At 41.2% G+C, this 17,887-nt stretch overlaps 1 protein-coding gene across 1 annotated transcript in view; it reads right to left on the minus strand.

The window, feature by feature from the left end:
* The window catches only part of LOC311149025 (beta-1,4-galactosyltransferase 6-like), a 46,855-nt gene that overhangs the window by 23,563 nt on the left and 5,405 nt on the right, over positions 1-17,887 (minus strand). The window contains exon 2 of the mRNA XM_084186116.1: positions 2,406-2,522. Within this exon, the coding sequence (XP_084042242.1) occupies positions 2,406-2,522 (117 nt within the window). The remainder of the gene's footprint in view (positions 1-2,405; positions 2,523-17,887) is intronic.

Below are 17,887 nucleotides of genomic sequence, written 5' to 3' on the forward strand. Positions count from 1 at the left end.
AGCGCTCTAGAGCAGGTTTTCCTCAAGGATCTCTCTGTACTTTGCTCTGTTAATCTTTGCCTCGATCCTGACTAGTCTCCCAGTCCCTGCCACTGAAAAACACCCCCACAGCATGATTCTGCCACCACCATGCTTCACCGTAGGGATGGTGCCAGGTTTCCTCCAGACTTGACACTTGGCATTCAGGCCAAAGAGTTGAATCTTGGTTTCATCAGACAAGGTCTCACGGTCTGAAAGTCTTTAGGTGACTTTTGGCAAACTCCAAGCGGGCTGTCATGTGCCATTTTACTGAGGAATGACTTCCGTCTGGCCACTCTACCGTAAAGGCTTGATTGGTGGAGTGCTGCAAAGATGGTTGTCCTTCTGGAAGGTTCTCCCATCTCCACAGAGGAACTCTGGAGCTCTGCCAGAGTGACCATTGGGTTCTTGGTCACCTACCTGACCAAGGCCCTTCTCCCCCGATTGCTCAGATTGGCCAGGCGGCCAGCTCTAGTAAGAGTCTTGGTAGTTCCAAACTTCTTCCATTTAAGAATGATGGAGGCCACTGTGTTCTTGGGACCTTCAATGCTGTAGACATTTTTTGGTACCCTTCCCCAGATCTGTGCCTCAACACAATCCTGTCTCGGAGCTCTACGGACAATTCCTGCGACCTCATGGCTTTGTTTTTGCTCTGACATGCACTGTCAACTGTGGGACCTTATATAGACAGGTGTGTGCCTTTCCAAATCATGTTCAATCAATTGAATTTACCACAGGTGGACTCCAATTAAGTTGTAGAAACTCAATTTCGAGTCTCATAGCAAAGGGTCTGAATTCTTATGTAAATAAGGTATTTGTTTTTTAAGTTTAATACATTTGCAAACATTTCTAAAAACCTGTTTTCGCTTTGTCATTATGGGGTATTGTGTGTAGATTGCTGAGGATTCTTTTTTATTTAATCCATTTTAGAATAAGGCTGTAACGTAACAAAATGTGGAAAAAGTCAAGGGGTCTGAATACTTTCCGAAGGCACTGTAAGCGTGTTCAAGTAGTCAAAAGTTTAGTATTTGGTCCCAAATACCTAGCACACAATGACTACATCAAGCTTGTGACTCTACAATCTTGTTGGATGCATTTACAGATTGTTTTGGTTGCGTTTCAGATTATGTTGTGGCCAATATTTTTTTTTAAACATTTTAGTCATTTAGCAGACACTCTTATCCAGAGCGACTTACAGTTAGTGAGTGCATACATTTTTCATACTGTTTTTCATACTGGCCCCCCGTGGGAATCAAACCCACAACCCTGCTGTTGCAAGCGCCATGCTCTACCAACTGAGCTACAGGAGACCTGAATGGTAAATAATGTTTTTATTGTAAATAAGAATAGAATGTTTCTGAACACTTCTACATTAATGTGGATGCTACCATGATTACAGATAATAATGAATGATGTATGAGAAAGTTAGAGGCACAAAGATCATACCCCCAAGACCTCTTAACCTCTCACCATTACCAATAACAGGGGAGGGAGTATTTTTTTGGAATATTTATGTCTCTGACTTTCTCACTCCTCATTATTCACGATTCATTCATGATTATCCATTATCATGGTAGCGTCCACATTAATGTAGAATGAGACATATTCTATTCTTATTTAAAATAACAGTGTCTCCATAATGTCAATATATTATTTACCATTCATTTATATTGGGCACAAAATAAATAGGAAACAACCTAAACAAAATGCCTCCAACAAGTTTGTAGTCAAGCTTGATGTAGCCTACTGAGGATTATTTCTGTCTGTAATAAAGCTCTTTTGAGGGGAAAAACTAATTCTGATTGTTTGGGCCTGGCTTTCCAGTAGGTGGGCCTATGTCCTCCAAGGCCCACCCATGGCTGCACCCCTACCCAGTCATGTGAAATCCATAGATTAGGGACTAATTCATTTCTTTCAATTGACTGATTTCCTTATATGAACTGTAACTCAGTAAAATCTTTGAAATTGTCACAAGTTGCATTTATATTTTTGCTCAGTATACTTATGACATCTTAAAATTGGGGGGACTAGATACATAAAGTGTCAATTCTGTACTGTCACCTCATATGAAACATTTGATCTCAAATCCAAAATGCTGGAGTATAGAGCCAAATTAAATGTTTTAGTGTCACAGTCCAAATAGATTAGTAGGGAAGTGTATAATTGATATCTCGATTTTACTTTTTAAGGGAGGAATGCTGCTTAAGATAGGAGGTGGATGGGAGTAGACAGCAGTTAGACAAAAGTGACGAAGTGCAGCCAAAAATTACAAGAACCTCAGAAGAAAAATAGCAGCAACTGCAGTCCCTTTAGCAAGGGCCATTATTTTGATATTTGGCTGCCCATCGTGTCATGTTGGTGGGACGGGTGTCTCCAATCAAACTCACCAGTGCCGTTGAGGGTACTGTTCTTATTGGCGTAGAGTCTGATCATCTGACCAATGGTCCTCACATTATCCCTCAACATGATGCCCTGGGCCTGCACCATGAAGAAGTATGTGTTGGCTGGAGAGAGGGATTGAGAGAGGGAATGGTGAGGAAAAGGAGGGAGAGAGAAAGGGGAGAGAGAGAGGGGGGGAAATACAGGTGCAGGGAGGGGGAAAGAAAGAGAGAGGGACAGAAGGAAAGAGAGTGCAATCACTTTAGTCTGTTTGACTGGTTCAATTACACCCCCCTCACGTACCAGTCCACGACAGTAAATTTGCTGACTTTTCATGTCGTCAGCGTAAAAGCTTGCCCTCCCTCAGTCTCTTGGCCATAAAGGAACAGGGCGGCGAGATAAGAGGCAGGAAATCCCTGTCTCTGGCTACGTCCTAAATAGCACCCTATTCCCTATATAGTGCACCTCACCCTATAGGCCCTGGTCAAAAGTATTGCGTCTATTTGGGACGCAGTCTCAGTCCCACGACCGACTACAGACAGCAGGGCCAGCCTAGAGGCTGCTAGGGGCTCTGAATAATTAAACATTTACCACTACTGCAGCAAAACAGCCAGGGTGCACACACACTTCATCAGCTAAGGTTACACACACATCTCATCAGTTTACACACTCACGCATCTCATCAACTTACACACCCATCTCATCAATTACAAACACGGGCACCAAATCAGTTACACAAAAACCCACACACTCCCAGCCACGCACTCAAGCACACTATCTGCATGCCTTGTTCTATCACCCATTACAGAGAACCTTAAGTTGATCTCTTGAGTGACAGCTCTTTGGTCTGAGGCTGAACAGGGATAGCAGTCTGCCACGCCACACAACGACAGTGTTGAATGATGGATTCCAGAGTTTACTCCCTCCCTTCGTGTATGTGTACCCTGTGTGTGTACAGTGCGCAAGCATTTGCTTGTGTGTATGTGAGAGTGTATCCACTTCGGTAAAAAGGAGAGAGTGCTCAGAGGCAATAAGTCTTGTCAGAAGCAGCCAGACTATCTTGGACCGGAGGAGGAGGAGGAGGGGGGGTGAGAGGACAGATCAAGCACTAAGAGCCCATTACACTGACACACAAACTAATAGGGCTGGGCGGTATATCGTATTACACTGACACACAAACTAATAGGGCTGGGCGGTATATCGTATTACACTGACACACAAACTAATAGGGCTGGGCGGTATATCGTATTTTACTATACCCCGGTACTGATGCGCAGACCGGTATGAATTTCTACCTTCTATAATGGTATTTCAATGTTTGCCTTGTTAAATGTGATGCGCAACTCTGGCGTGTATAATGTCCATTTTTTATAGTTCACTCCATTTGCTACATGAGTCATCTCTCTCCCTCTCCTCCTGCTGCTGCATGATGCTAAACCAAACCAAGCCCTGACACTCAAGGAGATAGTAGTTGCTCGACCACTTGCCGTTCACTCAATGGTCAGATGGATGCAACAATGTTGGTGACATGCTGCTTCCACAAGCCTTATATAATTACACCATTCGTTTGTGTAACTAATGTCTGCTAGTTTGTAGTTTCTTAGCAAGGTGTTGCTAAAATAATTTATGTTAGCCGCTAATGCCAAACGCTAGTTAGATGGCTAGTTAGCTTGCTAAATGCACTAAGAGTCAGAGCACAGTTAGAAAGATATGGCATATAGAAGCATACCAGATGGACATCATGAAAATGATCAGAGGAAGTTCAGGAGAAAAAAACAAACAATATATAATTATTGACTGTGTCCATAAAATGTATATAGTATGTATAAGCATGAAGTAGAGGCCTAAGCGTTGTTGTTCACTACTTTACTCCAATTAGGGAAGGGATGGTGGGGTTGGAAAGTAATAAAGGGAAATATATATATTTTTAAAGGAGATATAGATATATATATACACACACACACACAGTGAGGGAAAAAAGTATTTGATCCCCTGCTGATTTTGTACGTTTGCCCACTGACAAAGACATGATCAGTCTATAATTTTAATGGTAGGTTTATTTGAACAGTGAGAGACAGAATAACAACAAAAAAATCCAGAAAAACGCATGTCAAAATTGTTATGAATTGATTTGCATTTTAATGAGGGAAATAAGTATTTGACCCCCTCTCAATCAGAAAGAATTCTGGCTCCCAGGTGTCTTTTATACAGGTAACGAACTGAGATTAGGAGCACACTCTTACAGGGAGTGCTCCTAATCTCAGTTTGTTACCTGTATAAAAAGACACCTGTCCACAGAAGCAATCAATCAAATCAGATTCCAAACTCTCCACCATGGCCTAGACCAAAGAGCTCTCCAAGGATGTCAGGGACAAGATTGTAGACCTACACAAGGCTGGAATGGGCTACAATACCATCGCCAAGCAGCTTGGTGAGAAGGTGACAACAGTTGGTGCGATTATTCGCAAATGGAAGAAACACAAAAGAACTGTCAATCTCCCTCGGCCTGGGGCTCCATGCAAGTTTACATTTTACATTTTAGTCATTTAGCAGACGCTCTTATCCAGAGTGACTTACATGAGCAATTAGGGTTAAGTGCCTTGCTCAAGGGCACATCGACAGATTTTTCACCTAGTTGGCTCGGGGATTAGAACCAGCGACCTTTCAGTTACTGGCACAACGTTCTTAACCACTAAGCTACCTGCCGCCCCAAGATCTCACCTCGTGGAGTTGCAATGATCATGAGAACGGTGAGGAATCAGCCCAGAACTACACGGGAGGATCTTGTCAATGATCTCAAGGCAGCTGGGACCATAGTCACCAAGAAAACAATTGGTAACACACTACGCCGTGAAGGACTGAAATCCTGCAGGGCCCGCAAGGTCCCCCTGCTCAAGAAAGCACATATACAGGCCCGTCTGAAATTTGCCAATGAACATCTGAATGATTCAGAGGAGAACTGGGTGAAAGTGTTGTGGTCAGATGAGACCAAAATCGAGCTCTTTGGCATCAACTCAACTCGTCGTGTTTGGAGGAGGAGGAATGCTGCCTATGACCCCAAGAACACCATCCCCACCGTCAAACGTGGAGGTGGAAACATTATGCTTTGGGGGTGTTTTTCTGCTAAGGGGACAGGACAACTTCACCGCATCAAAAGGGACGATGGATGGGGCCATATACTGTCAAATCTTGGGTGAGAACCTCCTTCCCTCAGCCAGGGCATTGAAAATGGGTCGTGGATGGGTATTGCAGCATGACAATGACCCAAAACACACGGCCAAGGCAACAGAGGAGTGGCTCAAGAAGAAGCACATTAAGGTCCTGGAGTGGTCTAGCCAGTCTCCAGACCTTAATCCCATAGCAAATATGTGGAGGGAGCTGAAGGTTCGAGTTGCCAAACGTCAGCCTCGAAAGCTTAATGACTTGGAGAAGATCTGCAAAGAGGAGTGGAACAAAATCCCTCCTGAGATGTGTCCAAACCTGGTGGCCAACTACAAGAAACATCTGACCTCTGTGATTGCCAACAAGGGTTTTGCAGAGGGGTCAAATACTTATTTCCCTCATTAAAAATGCAAATCAATTGATAACATTTTTTACATGCGTTTTTCTGGATTCTTGTTATTCTGTCTCTCACTGTTCAAATAAACCTACTATTAAAATTATAGACTGATCATGTCTTTGTCAATGGGCAACCGTACAAAATCAGCAGGGGATCAAATGCTTTTTTCTCTCACTGTATGTATGCATGTGTGTATATATATATATATATATATATATATATATATATATATATATATATATATATATATATATATATATATATATATATATATATATATATATATATATATATATATATATGTGTGTGTGTGTGTGTGTGTGTGTGTGTGTGTGTGTATATATATATATATGCGAGAGAAAAAAAGAAAAAAAACATATTGGGGATTGGAAGTTTACATTGATGGAAGTTACAATCTATCTGCAATATTAAAGCTGACCTACCCCCTAAAAAAACAAGAAAAATAAAAAACAAAGAGTCAGAGCATAATACTGCGCCGGAGAAGATGGCTGCCGTTTTACAGCCCTCTAACCAATTGTACTATTATGTGTGTTTTTCCGCGTTATTTGTAATTTATTTTGTAAATAATGTTTCTGCCATCATCTCTTATAACCAAAAAGAGCTTCTGGATATCAGGACAGCGATTACTCACCTCGTATTGGACGAAGATTTTTTCTTCAACGAGGCGGCCGCGAAGGATATCATACAGACACCCGACAAGGCCCAAATCCCCGTCATTCGCGTGAGGAAGAGACGGAGATATCGTGGACGTAGATCGGGGTGCCTTGTAAGGATCCGACGGCGAGCGAGTAAACTGCCTCTTCCATCAATCCTATTAGCCAACGTTCAATCATTTGAAAATAAATTGGATGACCTAAGATTACGGTTATCCTACCAACGGGATATTAAAAACTGTAATATCTTATGTTTCACCGAGTCGTGGCTGAACGACGACATGGATATCATACAGCTAGCGGGCTATACGCTACATCGGCAGGATAGAACGGTTGACTCCGGTAAGACAAGGGGTGGCAGTCTGTGTATATTTGTAAACAACAGCTGGTGCACAAAATCAAATACTAAGGAAGTCTCGAGGTTTTGCTCGCCTGAGGTAGAGTATCTTATGATAAGCTGTAGACCACACTATTTACCAAGATAGTTTTCATCTATATTTTTCATAGCTGTCTATTTACCACCACAAACCAATGCTGGCATTAAGATTGCACTGAATGAGTTGTACAAGGCCATAAATCAACAGGAAAACGCTCATCCAGATGCAGCGCTCCTAGTGGCCGGGGACTTTAATGCAGGGAAACTTAAATCCGTTCTACCTAATTTCTACCAGCATGTTAAATGTGCAACCAGAGGAAAAAAAAAACTCTAGACCACCTTTACTCCACACACAGAGACTCGTACAAAGCTCTCTCTCACCCTCCATTTGGCAAATCTGACCATAACTCTATCCTCCTGATTCCCGCTTCCGAGCAAAAACTAAAGCAGGAAGCACCAGTGACTCGGTTAATAAAAAAGTGGTCAGATGACACAGATGCTAAGCTACAGGACTGTTTTGCTAGCACAGACTGGAACATGTTCCAGGATTCTTCAGACAGCATTGAGGAGTACACCACATCAGTCACTGGCTTCATCAATAAGTGCATCGATGATGTCATCCCCACAGTGACCGTACGTACATACCCCAACCAGAAGCCATGGATTACAGGAAACATCCGCACTGAGCTAAAGGGTAGAGCTGCCGCTTTCAAGGAACGGGACTCTAACCCGGACGCTTATAAGAAATCCCGCTATGACCTCCGACGAACCATCAAACAGGCAAAGAGTCAATACAGGACTAAGATTGAATCGTACTACACTGGCTCTGACGCTCGTCGGATGTGGCAGGGCTTGAAAACTATTACAGACTACAAAGGGAAGCACAGCCGCGAGCTGCCCAGTGACACAAGCCTACCAGACGAGCTAAACCACTTCTATGCTCGCTTCTAGGCAAGCAACACTGAAGCATGCATGAGAGCACCAGCTGTTCCGGATGACTATGTGATCACGCTCTCCGTAGCCGATGTGAGTAAGACTTTTAAGCAGGTCAACATTCACAAGGCCGCAGGGCCAGACGGATTACCAGGACGTGTACTCCGAGCATGTGCTGACCAACTGGCAAGTGTCTTCACTGACATTTTCAACATGTCCCTGACTGAGTCTGCAATACCAACATGTTTCAAGCAGACCACCATAGTCCCCGTGCCCAAGGACTCTAAGATAACCTGCCTAAATGACTACCGACCCGTAGCACTGACGTATGTAGCCATGAAGTGCTTTGAAAGGCTGGTCATGGCTCACATCAACAGCATTATCCCAGAAACCCTAGACCCACTCCAATTTGCATACCGCCCCAACAGATCCACAGATGATGCAATCTCTATTGCACTCCACACTGCCCTTTCCCACCTGGACAAGAGGAACACCTACGTGAGAATGCTATTCATTGACTACAGCTCAGCATTCAACACCATAGTGCCCTCTAAGCTCATCACTAAGCTAAGGATCCTGGGACTAAACACCTCCCTCTGCAACTGGATCCTGGACTTCCTGACGGGCCGCCCCCAGGTTTATTTTACTTCTGCTCTTTTTTTTCTCAACACTTTTTTTGTTGTTGTTTTATTTTTACTTTTTTTGTTAAAAATAAATATACTGTTGGTTAAGGGCTGTAAGTAAGCATTTCACTGTAATGTCTGCACCTGTTGTATTCGGCGCATGTGACCAATACAATTTGATTTGATTTGCCTAAATAAGCATGTTTGTGCAACGGTATCTTATCAGAGAGGAATAGGCGAAGCATGATTATGTTGGCTGGCTAGCTAGCAAGCTACATGTAGTGAGAAAACATGTAATGTAATATCTAATTAGGGTCACCTGGAAACACTGACCAACACTTTGGTCCCTACCCTGTCAATAATTCCTCCCTGGCTTATTAATGAATTGTCATGTCAAACAACAATGTATTCTAGGTCCTGCCCACTCTATTCCAACAATAGAATTAGAATAATTATATTTCCAAGATTCCAACAGTTCACCAATTAACTAAGACTAGATATTGTCCATATCATGCTGCTTGGCACAGTGCGCAAATTATAATAAAAGTGCAGGAAATACAGAAATTGATGCTGAAAATAATTTTTGTTGAGAGTATAAATGTAGAAAGCCCCCAATGAAATCACATAATGTGTTGCCACCCTAGGGTCATGAACTACTAATAAAGCATATTTAGAAATTGTATTATTTAACAACAGAAAATACCGTCACTGTCAAAAATGTGAAGAAAATTGTGATATATTTTATCCATATTGCCCAGCTCTACCAACTAATACATTCACAGAAGCCTAGTTTTGAGAAGCCTTTTGAGGCTAAATAACAAGATTTCAACTAGCATTACAGCATATCCGACTAGCCTATAGCCCAGCCACAGCATAAAGCAAATCTCCCGTTACTGTTATTAGAGACTGACTCAGGTTTAACAAGCGAGTAATACAATATAATTCAATCATTAGATTGGACACAATACACCCATTTGAGTTCATGGTATCCAATGTCATAGGTAGGCCAATCTCAAGAGTCTGAACCACCAATTATTTGCATATCAGGGTCAGTGCTGTGCCCCATCACCACAACTTGGGTGTTATCACACTTTTTATGCAAAGCAATCCAAAAGCACTGTCACACACACACACACACACTATAGAGAAGGTGTGTATGTCAGTCATCATACACCATGCTCTCTGTGCTGACCACATCTGACTGTAATAATGACTGTGACCAACTGACCATATAATCCAGCATTATCCAATCTTGTTAGCCTACATACTGACACTGTCTCAGATACTTTACACACAGCAATCATTGACTGGACATAGCTACACATCTAATATTAAAGAACGGATCTTCAAGAATCATTTGCTATTTTAAACACAGAACATAGAGGATAACCTATGGGACTTCTATAGGCTATGAAAAAGAAAGCTGGTGTTCGATGGCTCAGAGGATGAAAACACATTCTCCAGACCTACTGACCTTTTCAGATATTACTAGGCCTATATTAATGGTATTTTCCAATGTCTGTCTACTATACTGCACATACAGCTGGTAGTGGTTTACCTTTTTGATGCTATTCAAATCAAAACAATCTAGGCCTAATATCTCCAGTAATGGTTGAAGGACATACGTTTGAAATTTGTTTTGGTTCTCATCCAGACAGTTGCGTCACATAGCTACGCTATGGAGAAGACGTGGCCGGCGAGATGCCTTGAGCTACAGGTAACTGCCAAAATAATGGAAACACAAGTAAATTAGGAATACAAAGTATATTGAAAGCAGGTGCTTCCACACAGGTGTGGTTCCTGAGTTAATTAAGCAATTAACATCCCATCATGCTTAGGGTCATGTATAAAATGCATGGCAGGCCATTATTTTGGCTACAATGGCTATGCCCCCATCCACAGGGCACGAGTGGTCAACGAATGGTTTGATGAGCATGAAAACGATGTAAACCATATGCCATGGCCGTCTCAGTCACCAGATCTCAACCCAATTTAACACTTATGGGAGATTCTGGAGCGGTGCCTGAGACAGCGTTTTCCACCACCATCAACAAAACACCAAATGTTGGAATTTCTTGTGGAAGAATGGTGTCGCATCCCTCCAATAGAGTTCCAGACACTTGTAGAATCTATGCCAAGGTGCATTGAAGCTGTTCTGGCACGTGGTGGCGCAATGCCCTATTAAGACATTATGTTGGTGTTTCCTTTATTTTGGTAGTTACCTGTACCTGCCTGCGCCCAGAAGACCTGCTCTGGCTGCTCAGCTCCCCCTGTTGACCACCTGAACCTCCCTCTGCTCAAGCCTTGTGCTTGACTGTCGCGCCATCTGTTGGAGGGTTGAAGTACTCAAAACGTTTTAAGTCCAAACCTACACTCATGTCATTCATACTTTAATTGAGGTTTGTTTTGCTTTTCAAGCACTTTGAGATTTGTTTATTTGTACAGTGGGTATCATAAGTATTCACCCCCTTGGATTCTTTTAACGTTTTGTTGTATTACAAAGTCGGATTGAAATAAACTAGATTTAATTGAGATTTGTTTGTCATTGATCTACACAAAATACTCCATAATGTCAAAGTGAATTGAGAATCCTACAAATGTTTACTAATTAATAAACATTTTATAACTAAAATAGTCGTTGCATAAGGGCAATTCTACGCTAACAGAACTGCGCTTTGACTCAGATTTTTCACTTTAAAATGTAGGCTATGCCAAACAAAAACCATTGATTTCAAACTTTAACAAACCATACAACTCCACAAGGACTACTTTGAACAATTTGCACAGAAAATGTCACAAAAACCTTTACTGGAAGAACTGTGCCGATGCAAAGTCTGGTAACAGAATTACGGCAAAGTTTTTTACGCAACCACATTTTCCAAAAACGCTTAAATATCTGCTCCGAATTAAGATTCAAAGATGTCTGCAGAAATGTGGTGTCAGCTATGACATGACACCTTGAGTTAAAAAAATATATATTTTGGTTATTGAACTACAGTATGTGAAGTGGATTTACATCCGGTAACGGAATTATGGTTACGGAATTACATCATGGGTCCCTGATCTGTACTATACAGAAATGCATAATTGTTGATATGAATTTCATTTTCTTCATTGTGATGTATCCTGAATAGGTACACAAAGTTAGAAATATACAAACAAGACAACATTTGGTTGGTCCGGACCAGACCAAATCTGAAACCAATCATAGACATTCTATGTCTCACAACTTCGGACATCACAGTACGGCACAGCACAGTTCAGTACATTATACTGTACTCTAGTGTGCTTTACTGTACTGTTCTATACTCTACTGTATTGTACTGTTCAAATTTGCAAAACTGACGTCTATGATTGGTTCAGATTTGGTCCGGCCAGGGCGGACTGACCAAATTTCAACATCCATGGACGTCGATGTTGGTCGGTGCTCAGTGTGTGAGGATGCTTGTTACAGTAAATGGAAAGAGAATAGGTGGTAGGCCTCATGGTAGGTGTCAGTAGGAGCCAGGAGAGGTGACAGAGAGAGAGCATCAAGAGAGAGCGAGAGCGTGAGGGATTGTCCAGACGGTTTTCACAGTCTTGCTTTGACGACCAGACGACAGAAAGAGAAAGAAAACAGTTATGAGCTGAACATAACATTTACATTTTACATTTACGTCATTTAGCAGACGCTCTTATCCAGAGCGACTTACAAACTTACAAATAACAGTATGCCAGTGGAAGGGAGGACAGTAGCAGGTGACCCAACTGTGTTTGGTGACTACTAGGATTTCCCATTGTAGCCAACTTAATTGCAGTAATTACATTACTAATTGTTCCATAATTCTGTTACAGTAACAGAATTATGGGTTTTAATCACTTAATAAACAAACTTGATATCAGTAAAAACACTAATTGGTAGGTCTACCTTTACTTGTTAATAATAATACTTGTTACTTCTGTGAAATTTCATTATCCTCCCTCCTCATGACGGAGAGAAATTAAAAAATAGATACATGGGTTTTTGGTAAAGGAATTACAAGGCACAAGGCAATGTTTCTTAAACTTACAGAAGGCAACTAAACGTCAGTTAGAGTACTCAAAACTCGATTTTTAACCAGAGATCTTTTTTTTCTTCAAATACTGTAAAACTATTTGGTGGAATGTGCTTTGTGGCTTGTCCCGAAAAAAGAAAAAAATATGTATAGTGTTCCATTTGTACATGTGCTTTTGCGGGGCACAACAAAAAAGAAACCAAGCAAAGCATCACAGTTATTTTCCCTAAATTCCCTTTCCCCACCATGTCACACTCACTCAATTGTGTTCTGACCGCTCCCTCTACACACCAGTGCTGAGTGCGCACACAAGCTCCTGTTAGGCCTACAGAAATAAATTACTACAAAAACGGTGGGAGAGGGGGCATTAAAAAAAATGTCTAACTGATGGGATACACAATTTACATTCCTTGCAAAATGACGACAGTTTTATCACAAATTCAAAATGGACTGGTTAATTGAAGTAGGAAAATGTGTGTTCCAACAAGCTGCAGTTTTGGAATAATTGTGTCCTGTCTATTTTTCGCTTAGGCTACTTTGCGAACTGCTAGTGCCATTTAGAATTGGTTAGCCTAGGCTGTTATACTACACCATGTTTTTTTTAAAATAAAATAGGTTTATCTTGACTGTGATAAGGGCTCGGGAAATAACAGCATCTTGTCCTCTAAATTAACAAAACAAGGCTATGCTATTGCACAGCCATAGGCTTCTACAAGCAAGTGTCACTGCTGAGGTTACTGCCTTTTTGAAGATTGTGTTCCACTATATAATATAATGAGTTGATATTTTTATTGACTGAATATGAGGCAATTTAGTAATTATAATTTGTTATCTGTAATGGTTATAATAAATTAGGTATTGCTGCACTGTTGACATAGATAAATGAGCCAAAAATAAATATCCAGTGCGGGGATTGCCCTTGTGTTATAAAAAAAAAAAATCATGGGAGTACTCGAACAGTCAAAACATTTCAAATACCTATTTCTATTGGTTAGCAGGGGCCTTTACTTCAACATTTTGTTTTTATGTATTTCTAATACCTTTTAATACTTTTTCTGGTAGCTGTCGTCTAAGACCCCTTTTCCATCTGTTTGACCAGAAATCAAAGCCTTTGTTTACACAAATTATTTGGGATGGAAAATGTTTTTCTTTTTAATTATGTATATAACATGCCTTTTCTCCCCCAAAATAGGACTCTGCTTTAATTTGACACCCAATTTGATGTGCTCCTATTAACTTAATGTTGGTGCTCACGGGTCCGTTTAGATGGAAATTCCCAAGTATTCATCCCCTTCATTTAGGCAAGCTTAAATTAGAGGCTATTCTCATTGACGAACATTTAAGGAGGCAGCGCAACGAGATTTCAATTTACATAATATGTACATCAACTTTTCAATTTACATTACATCCTTAGCTAGCTATGCAAGCTAGTAACACTAGCATATCAAACGTGTATCCCTTTCATAAGAATATAAAAGTAGTTTCAGCGTATAAAAAGTTACCTAAGAACAAACCAGGCTTCATTATCAATCTACTGTGAAGCAACACAAACATAGGCACAGACACATGCATACACACACATAACATACACACTATACACAAACGTACACATGAATTTTGTGGTGTAGATATGTGGTAGTGGAGTAGGGGTCTGAGGGCACACACTTATTAGTGTGTTGTGAAATCTGTTATGAATGTTTTGTACTGTTTAAATATCTCTGCCTTAATTTTGCCGGACCCCAGGAAGAGTCGCTGCTGCCTGTTCTTAACGATACGGCGATCATTTCAGAATGTAACAGGCTGTTACTGCAATTTCAGGTTAAAACTCAATAAAACAAGTCTCAAATATAATGAAAATGTCCATACATTTCAGCCGTTTCAAAAACATTGCTCTGCTATTATTTTTACTGTATGAATGTTGGGCTCAACGAGACAATTCTGTTTACACTGACCTGCTTACCTCCGGAGGTAGCGTTCCAGACATGAGAAATACGTTTGCATTACTGTAATGTCTCTTGAGAATCGCTACTTCTAGAGAATCTTTCGAAATTCTCGGCAATGAGAATAGACCCTTAGTTCAGGAGCAAAATGTGGCTAAACAAATCACATAAGCTACATGGACTCACTCTGTTTGAAATAATAAGGGTTGACATGATTTTTGATCACCCCTTTCTCTGTCCCCCATACATACATCTGTAAGGTCCCTCATTCAAGTATTGAATTTCAAGCAACTACAAAGACCAGGGAGCTTTTCGAAAGCCTCATAAAGAGGGGTAGTGATTGGTAGATGGGTCACAATAACAAATCAGACGTTGAATATCTCTTTAAGCTTGATGAAGTTAATAATTATGCAGTGGATGAAGTATTAAACCACCCAGACACATTAAAGATAGTTGTCCTTCTGAACTGAGCTGAAGGACATTGGTGATGTTAAAACAGCTACAGAGTTCAATGGCTGAGGATGGATCAACAACATTGAAGTAACGCCACAACATTGACCTAGACTAAATAACAGAGTGAAAACAATTAGGGCTGACCCCAATTAGTCGACCAGCGATTTGTTTTAGTCGAGCAGTAGCAAATTGCCCATTACATTCAGTGAATTAGGAAAGTATTCAAACCCCTTAACTTTTTCTACATTTTGTTACTTTACAGCCTTATTCTAAAATTGATTAAATTGTTTTTTCCCCTCAATCTATACACAATACCCCATAATGATAAAGCAAAAACTGGTTTTAAATTTTTTTTGCAAATGTATTAAAAAACTGAAATATGACATTTGCATAAGTATTCAGACCTTTAACTCAGTGCTTTGTTGAAGCACCTTTGGCAGCGATTACGGCCTCGAGTCTTCTTGGGTATGAAGCACAAGCTTGGCACACCTGTGTTTGGAGAGTCTCTCCCATTCTTCTCTGCAGATCTTCTCAAGCTCTCATTGCTGCACAGCTATTTTCAGGTCTCTCCAGAGATGTTCGATTGGGTTCAAGTCCAGGCTCTGGCTGGGCCACTCAAGGACATTCAGACACCTGTCCCGAAGCCACTCCTGCATTGTCTTGGCTGTGTGCTTAGGGTCATTGTCCTGTTGGAAGGTGAACCTTCGCCCCAGTCTAAGGTCCTGAGTGCCCTGGAGCAGGTTTTCATCAAGGATCTCTCTGTACTTTGCACCGTTCATCTTTCCCTCGAGCCTGACTAGTTTCCCAGTCCCTGCCGCTGAAAAACATCCCCACAGCATGATGCTGCCTCCACCATGCTTCACCGTAGGGATGGTGCCAGGTTTCCTAAAGGCATGACGCTTGGGATTCAGGCCAAAGAGTTCAATCTTGGTTTCATCAGACCAGAGAACCTTGTTTCTCATGGTCTGAGAGTACGTTAGGTGCCTTTTGGCAAACTCCAAATGGGCTGTCATGTGCCTTTTACTGAGGAGTGGCTTCCGTCTGGCCACTCTACCATAAAGGCCTGATTGGTGGACTGCTGCAGAGATGGTTGTCCTTCTGGAAGGTTCTCCCATCTCCACAGAGAAACTCTGGAGCTCTGCCAGAGTGACCATCGGGTTCTTGGTCCCCTGACCAAGGCCCTTCTCCCCTGCTTGCTCAGTTTGGCCAGGCGGCCAGCTCTAGGAAGAGTCTTGGTGGTTCCAAACTTCTTCCATTTAAGAATGATTTAGGCCACTGTGTTCTTGGGGACCTTCAATGCTGCAGAAATGTTTTGGTATCCTTCCCCAGATCTGTGCCTCGACTCAATCCTGTCTCGGAGCTCTACGGACAATTCCTTCGACCTCATGGCTTTGTTTTTGCTCTGACATGCACTGTCAACTGTGGGATCTTATATAGACAGGTGTGTGCCTTTCCAAATCATGTCCAATCAACTGAATTTATCACAGGTGTGTCTAAGTTGTAGAAACATCTCAAGGATGATCAATGGAAACAGGATACACTTGAGCTCAATTTCGAGTGTCATAGCAAAGGGTCTGAATACTTATGTAAATAAGGTTTTTCTGTTATTTATTTTTAATAAATTAGCAAAAAATTATAAAAACCTGTTTTCGCTTCGTCATTATGGGGTATTGGGTGTAGATGGCTGAGGAACTTTTTTTATTTAATCCATTTTAGAATAAGGCTGTAACGCAACAAAATGTGGAAAAGGTCAAGGGGGCTGAATACTTTCCGACTACTGAATACGCACACAAACATACAAGTGTAATTAAAAGTCTCATTAAAAAGTGGATTTTCAGGCACCTTCTTCATCTCAGCATTGGCTATCACCTATACTTTATTTATGTACATTCACATATACTTATGTTTTTCTTAACAGAACAACGTCAGCTTTTTTGTTCGTTTTCAAATAAATGTAAATGGCCTATTTTGGTAAATGGACTTAGTGCCCTAGCATATGGCCTTGGTGCTCTGGCAGATTGGTCACCTCTTGAAGGCCAAATCACGAAATTTCAGGCCTGGCCGCGACAGAGGTCACTGTTACTTTATAGAGCAAGTTTTCAAGGTGTTTGTGGGGGGCTGCGTGTTGCGTTAATTCAGCCATGGATCCATTCGCAGATCTGGGGACATTACGGAGAAGCCCCAGAGCCATGCTGTCTTTGGAGGGGTGGATTGTGGATTTTGCTCAATTGGAAAGTTCATTCTGTGATCTTAGGATCAATGTTGTCACAGTTGCTACTTGTTGACGATGCAGCTACTAACGTTAGTTTGCTATATAGCTAGCTATCCTCTTTCTCTGTTTCTGAATTAATGTGTGGCTATTTATTTCTAGCTGGCAAAATAAGTAAGCTAGATTGATTGTGTTTGTTTGTGTATGTCGACAGCTTACAGTGCCTTCAAAAAGTATTCACATTTGACTTTTCCATATTTTGTTGTGTTACATCTTGAATTTTAAATGGATTAAATAGAGATTGTGTGGCCTACACACAATGCCCCACAACGTCAAAGTGGAATTATGTTTAGAATTTTTTACAAATTACTTCAAAATTAAAAGCTGAAATGTCTTGAGTCAGAAAGTCACTGAGCTCTTCAGTAAGGCCATTCTACTGCCAATGTTTGTCTATGGAGATTGCATGACTGTGTGCTCGATTGTATACACCTGTCAGCAACGGGTGTGGCTGAAATAGCTGAATTCACTAATTTAAAAAGGGGTGTCCACATACTTTTGTATCTACAGTAGGGCTGAACCCATTTAGTCAACTGGTCAATTGTTTGATTGATTGGCTGTTGGCCGACCAAGATTTTTTTAGTCGAGCAGTGGCAAATATATAAAAATAATTTATGGCACACGAGAACCTT

The sequence above is a fragment of the Coregonus lavaretus genome, assembly GCF_964263955.1.
Source record: "Coregonus lavaretus genome assembly, chromosome: 21".
NCBI lineage: Eukaryota > Metazoa > Chordata > Actinopteri > Salmoniformes > Salmonidae > Coregonus > Coregonus lavaretus.